We start from the raw sequence: 17,706 nt of genomic DNA, 5'->3' as shown, positions 1-17,706 counted from the left end.
ATCTCCTTTTTGATCTGTGTTGCTGCCTCCTTTGTATGTACAGTCTTGCCTTTGAACTTTTTCCAATTCCTGGCTCTCCATATGTGATATAAGATTGCTCCACAAGTAGCTGCAATAGTCTCCTTCTTAAATTTCTTCCAGTGCGTCAACATTATTCTTTTCAGTGTCTGTTTGATCCCATTGTTTTGCAACTCTATTCCTATCCATTGTTTCACCTCTTTCCATATAGCCTGTGCCCACTCACACTTCACGAATAAGTGCATTGTAGTCTCCATGACCTTCTTATCACAAAGGCAGCAATCAGTGTCCTCCACCTGAATGTGTAGTTTCAGTTTCCTCTCCTGCGTGAATAATCTTCCTTGTACAGCACGTTATGAATCTATGTTTAGGTAGAGCTATAGAGGTCCATACTAGCTCAACAGTTCTCATACGTGATTGTTGGCCAATTAGTGCTAAGTAACGGCTAGTGATGGAATATTTCCCAGTTTGTGTGAGCATGTATCTTCCTAATTGGTTATACCAACCAAGCATTTGGAACTTGATTGCATTTAGCTTCTTCCAATACCAGCTACAATCTGCAGGTGTTTTATGATTCCATATTGTTGAAAATAGTTATTTCAACAGAATTTTACATCTATGTCCATGTAATATTAGTTCCACACGTCAATTCTATCACACTTTGTTGAGGGGAAAAAACACACACTGTCAAATTGATATACAAGGCGTCTTTTCGCAATCAATTATATACTTACCATCTAATTATAGAGAAGCTTTAGTTGGATGGTGAAATATCAAACGTCAACAAGTAACACATCTTATGGTCTTATACGTGTAAAATAGCTTGATGTTTTTGGCATTAATAATATTATCTACAGAACATGTTAAAACAGGAAATTTTGCATACAAGAACATTAAAAAAAAAAAAAACCTAACAACTTTGTAGACTCGTACACTTTATTATTACATATAGTGGAATTATTAACTAGACAATGGAGTAGCCACCACAAACAAAGGTAATTTCCTACGAACAGCGAGCCCATTGCATTCAGTCATGTCCAAATCCTCCCCTTTTATCCCTTCTGGCAATGCAAAATTGAATCTATACATGAGGTTTGCTAATGCTAGCTCATTCACCATAATAGCAAAAGGAATTCCTGGGCAGCCCCTTCTGCCAGCTCCAAACGGAATCAACTCAAAGTTTAGTCCTTTGATATCAATATCACTATTTAAGAATCTCTCAGGCCGAAACTCCTCTGGATTTTCCCATAATAAGGGGTCTCTTCCAATTTCCCAAACATTAATTATGGCTTGAGTTCTAACAGGTATGTCATATTCAAGTAATTTTACTTCTTCCATTGATTCTCGGGCAGCTAGAAGTGGAACTGGTGCATGAAGTCTGAGGGACTCTTTGATCACCGCTTTAAGATAGTGCATATTTCCTAGGTCATCCTCTGTTATCTCTGTTTTCCCTTGGCCTAATTCTCGCACTTCATCCTCTAATTTTTCCAGAACTCTTGGATGCCTCAAAAGCTCTGTCATTGTCCACTCCAAAACTGTATATGTTGAATCTGTGCCGGCAACAAATGCATCCTATGCATTATAAAGAAACACAAATTGGGACGACCGTCAAATGGTAAATATATTAGTAGTACGAATTATATTCAAACTAAATGCTTAAAAGAAAAAATAAAACAAGACACACACTAAAGAGGGAAATTTTACCAAAAGGATAGCTTTCAATGAATCTCTTTGAAGTGGAAAACCAGTCTCCTTTCCATTCTGAATTTCCAGCAAAACGTCCATGAAATCTTTAGCTTCACCCGCACTGTATTCTGCTTTCTTGTTCCTAATCACGCGTTCTTCAATCACGCTCTCTAGAAATGCATCCAAATCTTTAGCTACTTTCTTCACTCTGCTGTCCAGACCATTGATTTTATTGATCCATTTAAGCCACGGAATATAATCCCCAATGTTAAAAGTACCTACAAGTACAAGAAGTTCTTCTAGGAGAGCCTTAACAGCTATTCCAGTTTCCCCTTCATTATATGTCCTTCCTATGGTAACTCTGCTGATTATGTTATTAGTCATACAACTTAAAACATCTCTCAAGTATATCACTGAATCACACTCTTGCCTAATTTTATCAATCATGCTTGATGTTTCTTCTTCTCTCACATGACGATATGATTGGACTCTTTTGTTACTAAGAAGGTGAAGCACCGTGACGCTTCTAAGTTGTCTCCAGTATTCACCATACGGACTAAAGGCCACGTCTTTGGAGCCATAAAAGAGTCCATCAGCCATTCTAGATTTAGGTCTATTTGACCAAACGAGATCGTGTGTTTTCATGATATTGCGAGCAGCATCTACAGAGGAAGCAACAATCACTGGCTTACTGCCAAAGTGAAGTAGCATGACAGGGCCATATTTTTTGGATAGTTGATGGAGAGAACGATGAGGAAGCGATCCAAGTTGATGGAGATTGCCTATGATTGGAAGCTTTCTTGGAGATGGTGGTGATGACCTTTTTTGTGTGTTTGAAGGGCAAAAGAAGCACTGATGAAGAAAGAAAATGAAGGCAAGCAGAGGAACAAGAAGAAAATACTCCATTTTTGTTTTAGAAAGAAAGAAAATCAAGAATATTTGGACTCAGTTATCTCTTAGTACGTAAGACAAATTGTGTGGTTACAGTTGGATTGCGTTATGTTTTTTGTCGTTCAATCAATAGAACTGTCAATTTTGGCTACCTTGAAAATCTTCTCAAAATCTATAGGCTTAATACACCCCTTACTCTTGAAAAGATATTCAATTTAGACATTCACGGATGTTATAAAAATAAATAGTTCTAATCATGTTCCAATTAAACACCTGAACTCCTATAAGGTTTATTTAGATATTTTATCTCAAAAATATTCAATATGATTACATACTTGTGTTCCTCTGCATATTTTTGCAAATTTTCCAAATAAAAATCATCAATAATCATGTTATGTTAAAAGTAAAAATCAACAAAGTTAAAACTTGAATTACTAAAAAAATTCTATAAAATTTATATTGACTATTATTACACAAATTAGGTCAGCTAAGGAAGTTGAAAAGGATCCAGTCAACAGGAACAAAAGGGCCTCAAAACCACCTGAGAAGTTATCAGTCTTTAGCTGGAAGTCTGGGTAACTAGGGATCTCGGGTAACTAGAGTGGGTTAGGTTAACTATATACGGATAATATCTCATATGGTTACTTAATTATGAGCTCTTTTCACAAAAAGTTATTTAACTTTAATTTTTAAACATAGTCAGTTAATTTTGATTTTTAACTCAGAAATCATTCAATTATGAACATTTTTCATAGAAAGTCACTCAATTGCAAGTGTTTTACTTACAAAGACACTTAACTTATTTAATTAATTTTTTAAATAAAATTTGTTGATATGAATTTTGTTTTCAAAATTAAAATTTTAAGAAATAAAAAAAACATCATTTAAATGACTAATTCGTATTTACACATTATATCTAACCCGTTTTATACGTACGATTGTACAAAGGCGTATCTAAGGGGGGTTATGATCCCCTCCTGAGATAATATATAATAGTGTTATATTTTTAAAAAATATTGAAATATAGATGTGTGAACCCACACTCGGAGTATCACATAATGTGATTATGACTAGGTGTACCTCTCTCAGCGAGGTTAGAAATTTGAATTTTATTTTTATCTTATTTTATTTTTCTTTCTAAAATTAGATAACACTTCTCTAAGTGGTAATTGGTAGCACTTGTTACATTTTAATTAATTCAACATATATATATATATATATATATATATATGAATTAATTTTAGACCTATAATATTAAAATTTTAACGATTTTCAGTAGGAAAAATCTAAACGTCGAACCGATCTAATATATATCATAGATCAACCTTCTTATAATAGCGCACCCATCATCTCAAAATCCTGGATACGCCTCTGTTGTTGTAGTCATTGTTCTTGTTGAGGAAGATAATCTTCACAGGCATTCAAAGATGCCATTGAATTTGTTTCTCCAGTTTCAGTTTCATCTTTCTTCTGCTGCCTCTTCTTCGTATAATAAAAAACTTATTTTTCATATTGAGTTGAATGATTTTCTCACTTTTTTTTCTATGTTGTAATTTTAGGAGAAGTCTGGTAAGTAAGAAAAATTTTGGGGGGAAAAAAGGGTAAAATAAGAAGGTCATTATAATATTTTAAGCAGGCCAGATCAAGTGGAGCGAATCATTAAATAATTTAAATGATATCTTTCTATTTTTTTAAATTTTAGTTATAAATAAAAATTACATGTCTACAAATTTTATTAAAAAAATTAATTAAATAGATTGAGTGACTTAGTTGAATGACTTTGTGTGAAAAGAGCTCATAATTGAGTGACTTTATGTGGAAAAAAGTTCATAGTTGAGTGAATTTCTATGAAAAATGTCTAATAATTGAGTGATCATTTGAGATATTATCTCTAAGTACATACAAGGACGGGATATTAAATAGCTGGTAGCAGGGGCGGTCCCACGTGGGTTCCAGGGGTTCACCCGAACCTCCTCGATAAAAAATTACACTGTATATAAGATAAATTTAATGCATTTATGTAGATATATTAATTTTGAACCCTTTCATGAACATGATGTAAATTGTAGCATAGTAGTAGATCTCCTTTAAAGACTACCCTTGTGTTCGGGGTTTGAGTCCCATTTTGAACATTTTATTTTTTAGCTTCTCTTCCTTTAGTTTCACGAACAATCTTTCACCTTTTTTGTTTATTTTTTAAAAAAAAATTGCTAAAAAAGTAGATTTAAACCCAAAAAATCCAAACGTGCTAAAAGGTCCCCTGTAACAGAATTAACTTTTTGTACCTATAAACTATATACTACTACTTCCTTAAAAATGTGTTTTGTTGGCTTATTTACACATTTATACTTTTATTTTTCAAACACCTAAATGAAAATTTTGAATCCGTCACTAGCTGATAGAGGTATTTTGTACGTAGGCTAATATTGTTAGAATTCACTTTCTCTCCCCACTATCCGTTCTGCTCCTCCCTCTTTTCTCAGACTATGACCTCTCTGTCTTCTTTCTCTCTTTGCTTCTCTTGTGTAATCCTTTTTCTTGATCTCTATTTCTTTTCATTGTAATTGCAGTTTCTAATTCAATCAAAAGTCCCTGTTTATTTGAGTGTTCAATTCGTTTGTAGAAAGTTCACTACATTACACCCTTTGAAAAAATAGAAAATCTGAAGAATTCGAAGGGTTAACTTGTAAGTAATTAAATGCACTAAATTCAATATATGGATCATGGACCATATTCATCTATCAATGCCTCTAGCTACTTGGTGAAAAATAAACAGACATATGTTTGAGACATTGTATTCTACCTCTACGAGATTTCCGAAGGACGTTCCTCGGCAAATTTTTATTTGAATGAGCGCAAATCAGATCTACAAATGGAGAGAAGCTTATAGAGGCCATCTTCAAGTCTCCATTTCAATAGGACCTTCCCTATTGCTCGATCCTTTACAAGACAAAAATAAGGATGGTTTCTGCGCCAACTTGACGTTAAGAATGCATTTTTACGTGGTGAGTTACAAGAAGAGGTATATATGGCTGAACCTACTAATTTTATTGATCCGCAGTTTCATGATCACATGTGTCGTTTACATAAGGCATTCTATGGTCTCAAACAAGCCCATAGGCTTGGTTTGAAAAGCTCAGTTCAACATTACTTCTCCTTGGCATTAGTAGCTCTAAGTCAAATACTTCACTATTTGTTTATTCATGTGGTTCCAACATTACTGTTGTGTTGGTTTACGGGGATGACCTTATATAGTGACAGGAAGTTCTACTGAATTCATAAATACTTTCATTCAGAAGTTGTCCTTTGACTATTTTGTAAAAGATCTAGGAGACTTGCATTATTTTTCAGGTGTGGAGGTTATTTCTTCTCCTGCTGGTTTAATATTATCTCAAACCAAATAAATAAGAGACATTTTACAGAGAGCTTATATGAATGGTGCACGACCCATTTCAACTCCTATGGTCAGTGGGTTGCAATTATCCAAGTATGTAAGCACATCCTTTGAAGATCCAACACTATATCGAAGCCTAGTCGGGACTCTTCAGTATATCAACATTACTAGACCAGATGTATCCTATTTTGTTCACAAATTATGTCAATTTATGCATTCTTCTATTGTTACTCATTTTCAAGCGATAAACCGAGTGCTGCATTATTTGAAAGGGACTATGCATCTTGGTTTACAACTTCAACAATCTCTAACACTAGTTGTCAATGGCTTCTCTGATGCGGACTGGGCAGAGTGTCCTGGTGATCAGTAATCCACTCATGGTTATTGTATTTGTCTAGGAGTTGTTGCACTATTAGTACTGAATCTGAATATCGAGGTCTAGCTACTACTACAGTTGAGATTGCATGATTACAACATCTTTTACAAGAATTACATGTTCCTTTGCCTAAACCTCCTAAGCTCTGGTGTGACAGCTTATCAGCTACTTATCTTACTGCCAATTCAATCTTTCATGCTCGTACGAAGCATATTGAGTTGAATTTTCATTTTTTCAGTTGCCTCAAAGGATATGGAAGTCTGTTACATCAGCTCAATAGATCAAGTAGTTGATACTTTACCTAGAAGTCTACCGGCTCAGCGGTTTTTGTTCCTTCGAGACAAGCTCACTATTACAACATCACAGTTTCGCTTGTGGGAGATGTTAGGATATCTACTAATTCTAGATAAACATGGGTAGATTTTAAATATTTGTATATAGTGATTATAGATAGAGTTTAGTACTCTTTCAATTCCCTTTGGACTCTTAAGTCCTTCATAGCAAAGAAGGAACACATCAAAAAGAAGAAATCTTGCAAAGAACAACAAAAAGGAAGCAGACCAACACTTATTATCATATAGTAAAATTATTAATCATAAGCTAGACCATCGAGTAGCCACCGCAAGCAAAGATAATTTCCTACAAACACCGAGCCCAGTCATGTCCAAATCTTCTTCTTTTGGTAATGCTAAATCGAACTTGTGCACAATCCTTGCTAATGCTAGCTCATTTATGATAATAGCAAAAGTCATTCCTGGGCAGCCCCTTCTGCCAGCTCCAAAAGGAATCAACTCAATTTCTTGTCCTTTGACATCAATATCACTAGTCAAGAACATTTCTGGCAGGTACACCTCTGGATCATCCCACGATAATGGGTCTCTGCCGATTGCCCAAGCATTAATAAAGACTTGAGTTTTAGCAGGTATGTCATAATCAAGTAATTTTACTTCTTCCATCGATTCTCGAGGAACTAGAAGTGGAACCGGTGCATGAAGCCTTAAAGTCTCTTTGATCACTGTTTTAAGATAATGCATATTTCTTAAGTCATCCTCTGTTATCTCTGTTTTCCCTTGGGCTAATCCTCACACTTCATCCTCTAATTTTTTCAGAACGGATGCCTCCAAAGCTCTGTCATTGTCCACTCCAAAACTGTATACGTTGAATTTGTACCAGCAACAAATGCATTATAAAGAAACACAAATTGGGACGGTCAAATGGTACCATACAAAATAATATATTCAAACTAAATTCTTAAAAGAAAAAATAAAACAAGACACACACTAAAGAGGGAAAAATTACCAAAAGGAGAGCTTTCAATGTATCTCTTTGAAGTGGAAAACCAGTCTCCTTTCCGTTCTGAATTTCCAGCAAAACATCCACGAAATCTTTAGCTTCACCCGCACTGTATTCTGATTTCTTGTTCCTAATCACGCGTTCTTCAATCACGCTCTCTGTTGATCAATGAAGGTGAAAAACAAGCTATATGGTGTGAAGTGAGTCAAGTTGTTAAGAAAGTTCTAGAAGCTTCTATAAGCAGTTAGGAAGTTTGTTACAATCCCATTTCTATAAATAGAGGTGATCATCTAAATGTAAGGGAACGGGTTATCAGAATCAATGTAAAAGTGAAATGTTGAGCTAGTAATACAGTTTTCTTTCTTCTCTTTTTCATACTTTCATACATTTCAGTGTGATTTAAACCTCCATTAATGGAGTTTTCATGGTGTCAGAGCCCTTGATCGTAGGGTAGCTTCACAGTGTTCTCAACCACTAGATACTCAGAGTTCATCTGTGTTTCAGAAGTAACTCCAAAGGTAGTGTCAAAAGTTGATTAATCTACTTCAACTCTCTACAAATGGCAATTGAAACATCTATTGAAAGTGGAAGCAATGCTGCTCCTCCAATGGCTGCATTTCCAGTACTCGATCACAATCACCCTCTTTTCCTGCAACATACAGACACTCCAGATAGCTCTTTAATCCCCCTCCAGTTAACTGGATCTGAGAATTATGCACTATGGAATAGGTCATTCAGGATTGGGCTTGTAGGTCGTAGCAAGAGTCTATGTTTGAACCTGTATTGCATGATCGATGGGAAAAATGTAATGATGTAGTTTTATCTTGGATTATGAATGCTGTAAGACCTGGGCTTTTGAGCTCAGTTGTGTATGCTTCGGATGCAAGGAAGGTATGGCTAGATCTAAGGGAGAGGTTTGATACTGTTAATGGATCCAGAGTGTTTCTTCTTCACAGAGAAATTCACTCACTTGTTCAAGGAACTATGTCTATTGCTGATTACTTTTCCAAACTGAGAGATCTGGGATGAGTATGATGCTATCATGCCCTGTCCCTCATGTCCTTGTCCTGAATCAAGGAAATTTGGTAAACATTATGAATACCAGAGGTTACTACAATTTCTCATAGGCCTCAATGACTCTTATTCCCCTCCTAGGAGTCAAATTCTTATGATGAGCCCTATTCCCACATTGAACAAAGCATATGCTCTTCTCATGGACAAAGAGTCTCAGAGAAATCTAGTGCATTCTGCTTCTCTGAGTGTAGGACTCAGTTCAATTGAAGGCTCAGCAATGTATAGTCACAAAGGTCCAGCCTACCACACATGGTCCAGTAGTAGCTTCTCCATGTCTGGTAGAAATTATAGTGGTAGTGCAAATACTTCTAGGACTTATAAAACCGGACAAAACACTTTGCAGTGTACTTATTGTGGCTGCAAAGGGCAGTCCAAAGAGCAATGCTAAAAAATTGTGGGATATCCTGCTGACTTTAAGTCAAAAAGGAAAGGTTCCTCTTCAGGTGCCTCTGCACATCAGGTTGAAAGATCATCAGATATTGGGCATACAGTTAATGCAACTTTTGGTTCCCAAGTTGGTGCTCTTTTTACTCAAGATCAGTACCAACAAATCCTTCAGCTACTGTCCAAGAATGGCTCTATCAATGATGTGAATTCACCTGGCAAAGTGGCCTCTGTAGATGCAGGTAATTCTTCTGTAAACCTATGTTCTCATGCTCCAGATGAATGGATAGTAGATACTGGTGTCACTCACCATATTACCTCTACTCTTGACACACTAGTCACTAGTAGTGCAACTCCTGCTGGTTCAAACAATTATGTGCATCTACCTAATGGAAATAAAGTAGCAATATCTCATGTAGGCAACACATGCCTACTGGCCAACTAAACTGTATCAAATCTGTTATACCTGCCTTCATTTAAGGTTAACTTAGTATCAGTCTCCAAGCTCACTAATGAACTCAACTGCATGGTAGCATTTTTTCTTGACTTGTGTTTTTCAAGATCTCTCGACTGGTCAGGTGAAGGGGATTGGTAATGAGGATCATGAACTCTATATACTAAAAAGGGGACTAACTCAAGCTCCAAAACGGCTGGTTCATAGCACTAGAAGGTCTAGTAGTGAAAGTCATACCACCTCTAGTACTCAGTCTGCTGGTTTACCTCTGAGTCTGCTGATGTATGGCATAAGAGACTAGGTCATGCTCTTATTGATGTAATAAAGAAGCATGACTTCCTTAGTTCATTAAAGTGTTAGGACAACACTCATTGTACAGTGTGTCCAATTGCTAAGAACACCAAGCTTCATTTTCCTGTTAGCACTACTATGTCCACAAATGTTTGATCTGTTACATTGTGATATATTGGGGGCCATACAGAGTGCCCACATATAATGGAAAAAGGTTCTTTGTTACTATTGTGGATGACTATAGTAGATAGACTTGGGTGTTTTTACACAGTTTCTCAAACATGTCACTAATGTTTTCCCCACTAATGTCAAAACTCTGAGAACAGACAATGGGTGTGAGTTTTTTAGTCATGAGTTTAAAGCATTGTTAAGCACCCTAGGAATTATTCATCAAAGTTCTTGTGTTTACACACCACAGCAAAATGGTGTTGCTGAAAGAAAACACAGAACCATCATAAATATTGCTAGGTCCCTCAGATTTCAAGCCTCAATCCCACTCAAGTACTGGGGTGAATGTGTGTCCACTGCAGTGTATATCATGAACAAACTTCCATCCAGGATATTTGGTTTTCTTTCCCCATATGAGAAACTGTATATGTACCCCACTTCCTTGCTACATCTGAGAGTGTTTGGTTGTTTGTGTTATGCTGCTCAACCTAAAATTCTAGATAAGTTCTCTCCAAGGGCAATTCCTACAGCATTCATGGGGTATTCATCAACACATAAGGGCTATGTATTGTATGATCTTCACAACCATTCGTTCTTTGTGAAAATGAATGTTGTGTTTCATGAGCATTTGTTTCCCTTCAAACATGCCCAAAAGGGCTCCAGTCCTATGTTTCCTGTGATTACTATACTACCTTCAGATGATGCTAACTCAGGTGGTGTCTCTCCTGCTGTTCCTCATACTTCTGAGGTTGACACAATAGTTCAGGGGGTTGACCATGTGCCTCATATGCCTGCTTATGAGGTAGACACAATGGATCAGGTTATTGATCATGTGTCTCTTATGCATGTTTCTCCTCAGGCTCCAGCTGCAACACCTAGAAGATCCACCAGTGCTTCTAAGCCTCTTATATGGCTTCAGGACTTTGTTACTCAACCTGGAAGGAATGTTTGCACTTATCCAATTGCTAATCAACTCATTTATTCCCATCTGTCTAAAACATATCAGCAGGTATTGCTTGCCTACTCAGTTATCTGTGAGCCTAAATCCTTCTCAGAAACTGATGCTGATTCAGCTTGGGTAAAGGCTATGAAGTTGGAGATTGATGCCTTAGAGAACAACAAGACATAGAGTATTGTTGATCTTCCCCATGGCAAGATGTCCATAGGCTGTAGGTGGATCTACAAAGTCAAATACTTGTCTTCTGGAGCTATGGAGAGACTAAGGCCAGACTGGTTGCTAAGAGTTACAGTCAACAAGTTGGTCTTGACTATGGAGAGACATTTAGTCCAGTAGCCAAAATGGTCACTGTTAGATCCTTAGTGGCACTGGTTGCATCTAGAGGCTGGTTTATCTATCAAATGGATGTCCACAATGCATTCCTGGTCTTAATGATGACTTGATGGAGGAGGTGTATATGGACATTCCTAGTGGGTTTACTAGACAGGGGGAGACTCACAAGGTCTGCAAACTACACAAGTCCTTATATGAGCTTAAACAAGCACCAAGACAATGAAATGTGAAATTGACATAAGCTTTTGTAGATATGGGATTCAAGCAGAGTCACTATGACTATTCACTGTTTACAAAACTAGTTGGTGGTGCTACTGTAGCAATATTAGTGTATGTAGATGACTTGCTGATCACTGGCAACAATCAACAGCTACTATGTGATACAAGACTAGATATTCAAAAGAAGTTCAAAATGAAAGATCTGGGAGAACTAAAGTTCTTTCTAGGCATTGAAGTGTCCAGGTCTAACAAGGGAATACTAATTTCACAAAGGAAGTATGCATTGGAGCTAATATCTGAATCAGGCCTAGTGTAACATCCGGCAATATGAAATAATTGAAGAGGCTTAGAATTGGAAATTTTGGCTAAGTATGGAAAATGTGAAATTTTGGCCAACTTTGAACAGCCATAAATTCTAGCTCAGGATGAGTTAGGTGGAATTCCAGTGATGGTTGCAAAGTTCGTGGAACGACCTTTCCAACGCCGCCGAGTTTGCTCGATTCCGAGTTCGTATGAGGGAGTTATGACCTTCGAAAGTTGGGCAGTTGTCAAGGAGATCCGTCCGGGAATCATTAAGGGCATTTTAGTCTTTTCCCTAGCCAATTCTTTTGAGCTCATATTGTTGTATTAGGATGATCTTTGGATCATTTTTGTCCCATTTTTGGTAAGAGAAAGAGTTAGGGTTCTTGTGATTGAAGAAGAGAAGAAGGAGAAGAAGAAGAAGAGAAGAAAGAGGAGATTTGTCAAGACCATTGTGGAAATTCGTCGGGGGTGATCCCTATCAAGGTATGTGAGTTTTTCCGTGTGGGTTGATCCTTTCCCCCACACACCCCAAGTTTATTCCTTGCTTTGAGAAAAGATTGGGAGTTTGTTATTGAAGTGTTGAAGTTGTTAGTTGTTAGTTGTTGTTGAGGTTGTTGGTGGTGTTGTTGAATTTATTGTACGTTGTGAGACATGATTGGGTCGTATATTTAAGTTGAAACCTATTGTATGTTGAGGGGATTATGATTCTAAGAGCTATGACCCTTAAGAGGTTGATCCACCATCGATTTGCAGAAGTTTCTGGGCTGTCGATCCCCATCTACGGGACTGACCTACGGACCGTAGATAGATCAACGGTCAGTACTGGTCAACCGTCGATTGGGACAGAAGTTGGGGTTATGGGGCGTCGATCTACGGTCGCGACCGACGGTCCGTGACCTGACCTACGGACCGTAAGTCATGACCGTAGGCCAACACTTAGTCTTTTTCTTAAATGAAATTCTGGGGAAAATCTCTGACGCAATCTACGGACCTGCAGTACGGACCGTAGGTCCATCTACGGTCCGTCGATGGCGACCGTAAGTCCCATCTGTGTCACCAGAAATCTGAAGTCTCAGCCAAGTTTCCCCTCTTCTTTTCTCACTTTCTCATACATGTTTCAAAGTAATTTACCTATGTTTTATAGTTGTTTTCGACGTTCCAAAGTGCGTCTAAGCGTTCAAGAATCCTTCCATAACATGTGATCGAACACCTTGAATTCAAAATTCCAATTCAAGGAAAGATAGTTCCAAGTCAAGTGAAGTTTCAAGTCGAGTAAGAGTCTTAGTTTCAAGCTAAGTCATGAGTTTAAAGTTGAATTCTCTTCAAAAAAAAAGAAAGTTATTAGGGAACTAAGTATTCCCAAAGGAGGTCGTAAATGCTATTATATTTGAATAAAAAGGGAATCATGTTTTCTTTCCCCAAAGGAGCCTTTGGGCTAAAGTTTTGAGTAATTATCTCAATCAAAGAAAGAAGTTATTTTAAAAGCATGAGCCAAAGTAATTTTGGGAGTAGTATTGAGCACCGAATTGGGGGACACGAGTTCATATTAACTCAACTCTCCCTAAGAACCATGCGCCAACATGGGACTTGTCGTATCATTCTTTTTAGATGATCACGCAAGATTAGGCTAGTGGATCCACTAAGAAAAAGTAAGGTCCTATATCGATGGCAAAGTATAGGATGGCCCTTTGGCAACGTGAGGTAAAACGTTGTATCATCACTAAGGCTCGTAGTGGTGGTTGTCGGTTAAAGAACCTCCCACAAAAGCTGTTTTATGTTTATAAAAGAATAGTGGAGTTTGTTGTCATTTTATCCTTAACGATCTAAGTTGTTTACATTCTTTTACAAGCTTTATATGTGTGGCTCGTGTCTTATTGCTTTACTTTGAGTCCAGTTATGTATATGAGTCGTTCAGAGTCAAGGTAAGTGATCTCTTGTTCCCTTTTCAAGCTTAAGTTATTTTTAGCGATCCAGCTCGCATACTCGTACATTCCATGTACTGATGCCAGTTGGCCTGCATCGTTTTATGATGCAGACGCAGGTACCCAGGATCAGCATCCTGCACGCCGTTGATCCAGTTGAGCACTCTAGAGTCAGTGGTGAGCCTCTTTGCTTCCAAAGGGCTCAGTTATTTTGTTCTCTTAGTTTTGTTTATTAGGGTGTTGTGGGGTCTGTCCCAACATCCATCTAAGTATTTTAGAGGCTTCATAGACAGTCAGTCCGTTAGTTTTGAGTCTCTTATCTATGTATATATGTAAGTATTCTATTTTGAGACTCGAGTTGCCTTTTTGGCCAGATATGTATCATTTAAGTTGTTTATGCCTCTGCATAGCATTGAGTTATTCTGTTGAGTAGGTTTCCGCTGAGTTAAGAAAGCCAGGCCAAGGGTTCGCTTGGGGCCAGCAATGGTTTCCGAGTGCCGGTCCCGCCCAGGGTGTAGGCTCGGGGCGTGACACCTAGGGGGAGCTAAACTGGCCTGCACTCCATTGGAGTTGAATCAGAAACTCACCTCAGTTAAATATGATGAGCATATCAAGAATGGAGTAGCTAAAGATGATAATATTTTAGTTGATACTGCTAAATACCAAAGGCTGATATGAAGACTTCTATATCTTACCATGACAAGACCTGATATTGCATTCTCAGTGCAAGTATTAAGTCAATTCATGCACTGTCCTAAACAGTCACATATAAATGCAGCTCAAAGGGTAGTCAGGTACATCAAGGAAGCACCTGGTTTAGGATTGTTGATGCCTGCAGAAGAGACTACTGAATTTACAGCCTATTGTGACTCTGACTGGGGTGCATGCTTGAAACCAGGAGGTCAGTTACAGGGTATATAGTAGAGTTTGGAGGAGGCCTTATTTCTTGGAAATCAAAGAAGCAGGAGACAGTGTCAAGAAGCTCAGCAGAAGCAGAATTTAGAAGCATGGCAGCATGTGTTGCTGAAATAACCTGGTTGATTGGACTATACAAAGAACTAGGAATCAAGGTGACTCTGCCAGTAAAACTAATATGTGACAGCAAAGCAGGTATTTAAATTGCAGCCAACCCCATCTTTCATGAAAGAACAAAGCATTTTGACACTGATTGTCACTTTGTTAGAGAAAGGATATGCCAAGGAATGTTGAAAACTGAACATGTAAACACTAAGGACCAGCTAGCTGATCTACTAACTAAAAGTCTTGGAAAGATTCAACACAGTGTATTGAGGAGCAAACTGGGAATGAAAAATATATTTCAACCATAAGCTTGAGGGGGAGTGTTGATCAATAAAGGTTAAAAACAAGCTATATGGTGTGAAGTGAGTCAAGTTGTTAAGAAAGTTCTAGAAGCTTCTATATGCAGTTAGGAAGTTTGTTACAATCCCATTTCTATAAATAGAGGTGCTCATCTAAATGTAAAGGAACGAGTTATCAGAATCAATGTAACACAATTTTCTAATGTAACACAATTTTCTTTCTTCTCTTCTTCATACTTTCATACATTTCAGTGTGATCTAAACCTCCATTAATGGAGTTTTCACTCTCTAGAAATGCATCCAAACCTTTAGCTACTTTCTTCACTCTGCTGTCCAGACCATTGATTTTATTGAGCCATTTAAGCCACGGAATATAATCCCCAATGTTAAAAACACCTGCAAGTAAAAGAATTTCTTCTAGGTAAGCCTTTAGAGCTATTCCACTTTCCCCTTCATTGTATGTCCTTCCTATATTCACTCTGCTGATTATGTTATTAGTCATACAACTTAAAACATCTCTCAAGTCTATCACTGAATCACACTGTTGCCTAATTTTATCAATCATGTTTGATATTTCTTCTTCTCTCACATGACGATAAGATTGGACTCTTTTGTTGCTGAGAAGGTGAAGCACCGTAACACTTCTAATTTGTCTCCAGTATTCACCATACGGACAAAAGCCCACGTCTTTGGAGCCATAAAAGAGTCCATTAGCGATGCTAGATTTAGGCCTATTTGACCAAACGAGATTGTGAGTTTTCATGATATCACGAGCAGCATCAACAGAGGAAGTAACAAGAACTGGCTTACTGCCAAAGTGAAGTAGCATGAGTGGACCATATTTTTTGGATAGTTTATGGAGAGAACGGTGAGGAAGTGATCCAAGTTGATGGAGATTACCTATGATTGGAAGCTTTGTTGGAGATGGTGGTAATAACCTTTTTTGTGTGTTTGAAGGGCTAAAGAAGCACTTATGAAAAAAGAAAATAAAGACAAGCAGAGGAACAAGAAGAAAATACTCCATTTTTCATTTAGAAATTCACAAGTATTGAGTAGAAATCGAGAAAAGTTGGACTCAAATATATACATATCTTATGTACCAACCTTAAGACTAACGTAGTTTAAGTTTCTTGTTAAGGTTTTGTGCGCACGACCTAATTTTGTGGTTACAGTTCAATTGAGTTATCATTTTTGCATTGCAATTCATAGAATTTTGGTCCAAACTATTAACAGTTGCGTATGCATGTAGGAACAAGAATTTTGCTTTAACTTGGACCAAAATAGTGTGCAAAAGTATAGGCATTTAATTTGTATAAAATTGAATAAATAGACTCACAACATAATACATGTAGGATTTCAGGTAGGCTCACTAATCCATGTAGGACCATTTATATATCACACATATGACCTGCAATATTCTAATGGCAAATTTAAAAGTCACAATTATCTATTGAAATCAAGTTAAGGATCATGTTTATGTACTATGTCTTTATTATTTATTTCCAATTTTTTTTTTATTTTTAATATAAAAAAGAATAAGCAAAATGTCATATTATCATTTAGGGAAAATAGAATGGGTTTCACAGCGGTGTTCATAGAACGATAGTGGAATTTTTAGTTTGATAATATATATAGTAATATTTTTTAAAATATTATATTATTATCATATAAATTTATTGAGCGTGACTAAATTTTGATAAAGTAGAGTATGATAAGTTGATATATCATGTTTGTTTTAATTATTATTTAAATTTTATTGTATTGTAACGTATCGTTTAAATTCATTCTTAGATAATAATGAAAAGATTCATTTTGTGTAATGATCGAATTAGTGTGATCGTGTCATTATCTTAATATTTTCTTCTTCTTCTTTACTAATTATTTAATAATTCTATTTAATTTTTTACCCTACTATTTTCGTAATAGCTCTATCCATACCATAATTTCCTTATAGGTTCATCAAATTATGAAAATGTGATATTATGTAATGTTAAAGAACTACTATTTATTTAAATATTATGCAGATTCTATAGTTGTTGACACCCAATTTTGACCCTCCACAATTTAGTTAATTTTCAAGCTTCTCAAATTTCAAACAATTTGAAATAATTGTTTTGGTAAATCAAAATACTTTAAAAAATTATTTTCAAGGCACTTTTCGCCATTTTTCATATAGATACTTAAAATATAGAGATTTATATAATTTTCAATTTGAATAAACATTTAGAAGGTTGTTTTTACTAAAAATGGGTTTTTAATTAAATATGCATTTTATTTCTTTAAAAATGATTAATTCACATATTAGTTTTTTGCGTCAAAATAATTGTTTTATGTTGCAAGAGTTGAGAAGCTTAGTGTTTAATTAAATACGTAATTTACTTTTGCTTTCAATTTATTTAAGATATGGTAAGAGGACCAGTTCCTTAACCCACTTATTTTTCCTCAGCTTTTTAATCCAATTTTTTGGCCCCAAAAAGCTTTAAACCAGCCCACACCCTTCATTCCACTATTTTCCTAATACCCAGTACTCTGTACTCCTCCCTCACATACGCACATAGCAACAACAAACTAAGAACGAGCTCTAATTCCCCAAATTTCCAATTTTGCAGCCTTAATTTACTCT

The 17,706-nt window shown here is 36.5% G+C and overlaps 2 protein-coding genes across 2 annotated transcripts; both read right to left on the bottom strand.

Moving 5' to 3' along the window:
• Positions 1-978: 978 nt before the first annotated feature.
• On the bottom strand, positions 979-2,610 carry LOC125824153 (cytochrome P450 71A4-like). Its single transcript, XM_049503516.1, has 2 exons — positions 1,723-2,610; positions 979-1,590 (listed from the first exon to the last, which is right to left on the bottom strand). The coding sequence occupies exons 1-2, from the start codon at positions 2,608-2,610 to the stop codon at positions 979-981; spliced, it is 1,500 nt and encodes a 499-aa protein (XP_049359473.1).
• Positions 2,611-6,958: 4,348 nt separating this feature from the next.
• LOC125824045 (cytochrome P450 71A3-like) lies at positions 6,959-16,107 on the bottom strand. Its single transcript, XM_049503396.1, is given in 4 exon segments — positions 6,959-7,476; positions 7,479-7,550; positions 7,664-7,816; positions 15,369-16,107. Coding segments are annotated over 4 exon segments (1,482 nt in total).
• Positions 16,108-17,706: the final 1,599 nt, after the last annotated feature.

The sequence above is a fragment of the Solanum verrucosum genome, unplaced genomic scaffold (genome assembly GCF_900185275.1).
Source record: "Solanum verrucosum unplaced genomic scaffold, falcon-dt-bn FXZP01000088.1, whole genome shotgun sequence".
Classification (NCBI taxonomy): Eukaryota; Viridiplantae; Streptophyta; class Magnoliopsida; order Solanales; family Solanaceae; genus Solanum; species Solanum verrucosum.
Note: the sequence above shows the minus strand (reverse complement) of the source record. Positions and strands in the feature narration are given on the sequence as shown.

Excerpts from the sequence above, each read along its gene's own strand:
- LOC125824153 (XM_049503516.1), bottom strand. The coding sequence starts at position 2,610 with ATGGAGTATTTTCTTCTTGTTCCTCTGCTTGCCTTCATTTTCTTTCTT. Across the intron at positions 1,591-1,722 it reads CATTGAAAGCTATCCTTTTG|GATGCATTTGTTGCCGGCAC; the intron begins GTAAAATTTCCC and ends TATAATGCATAG.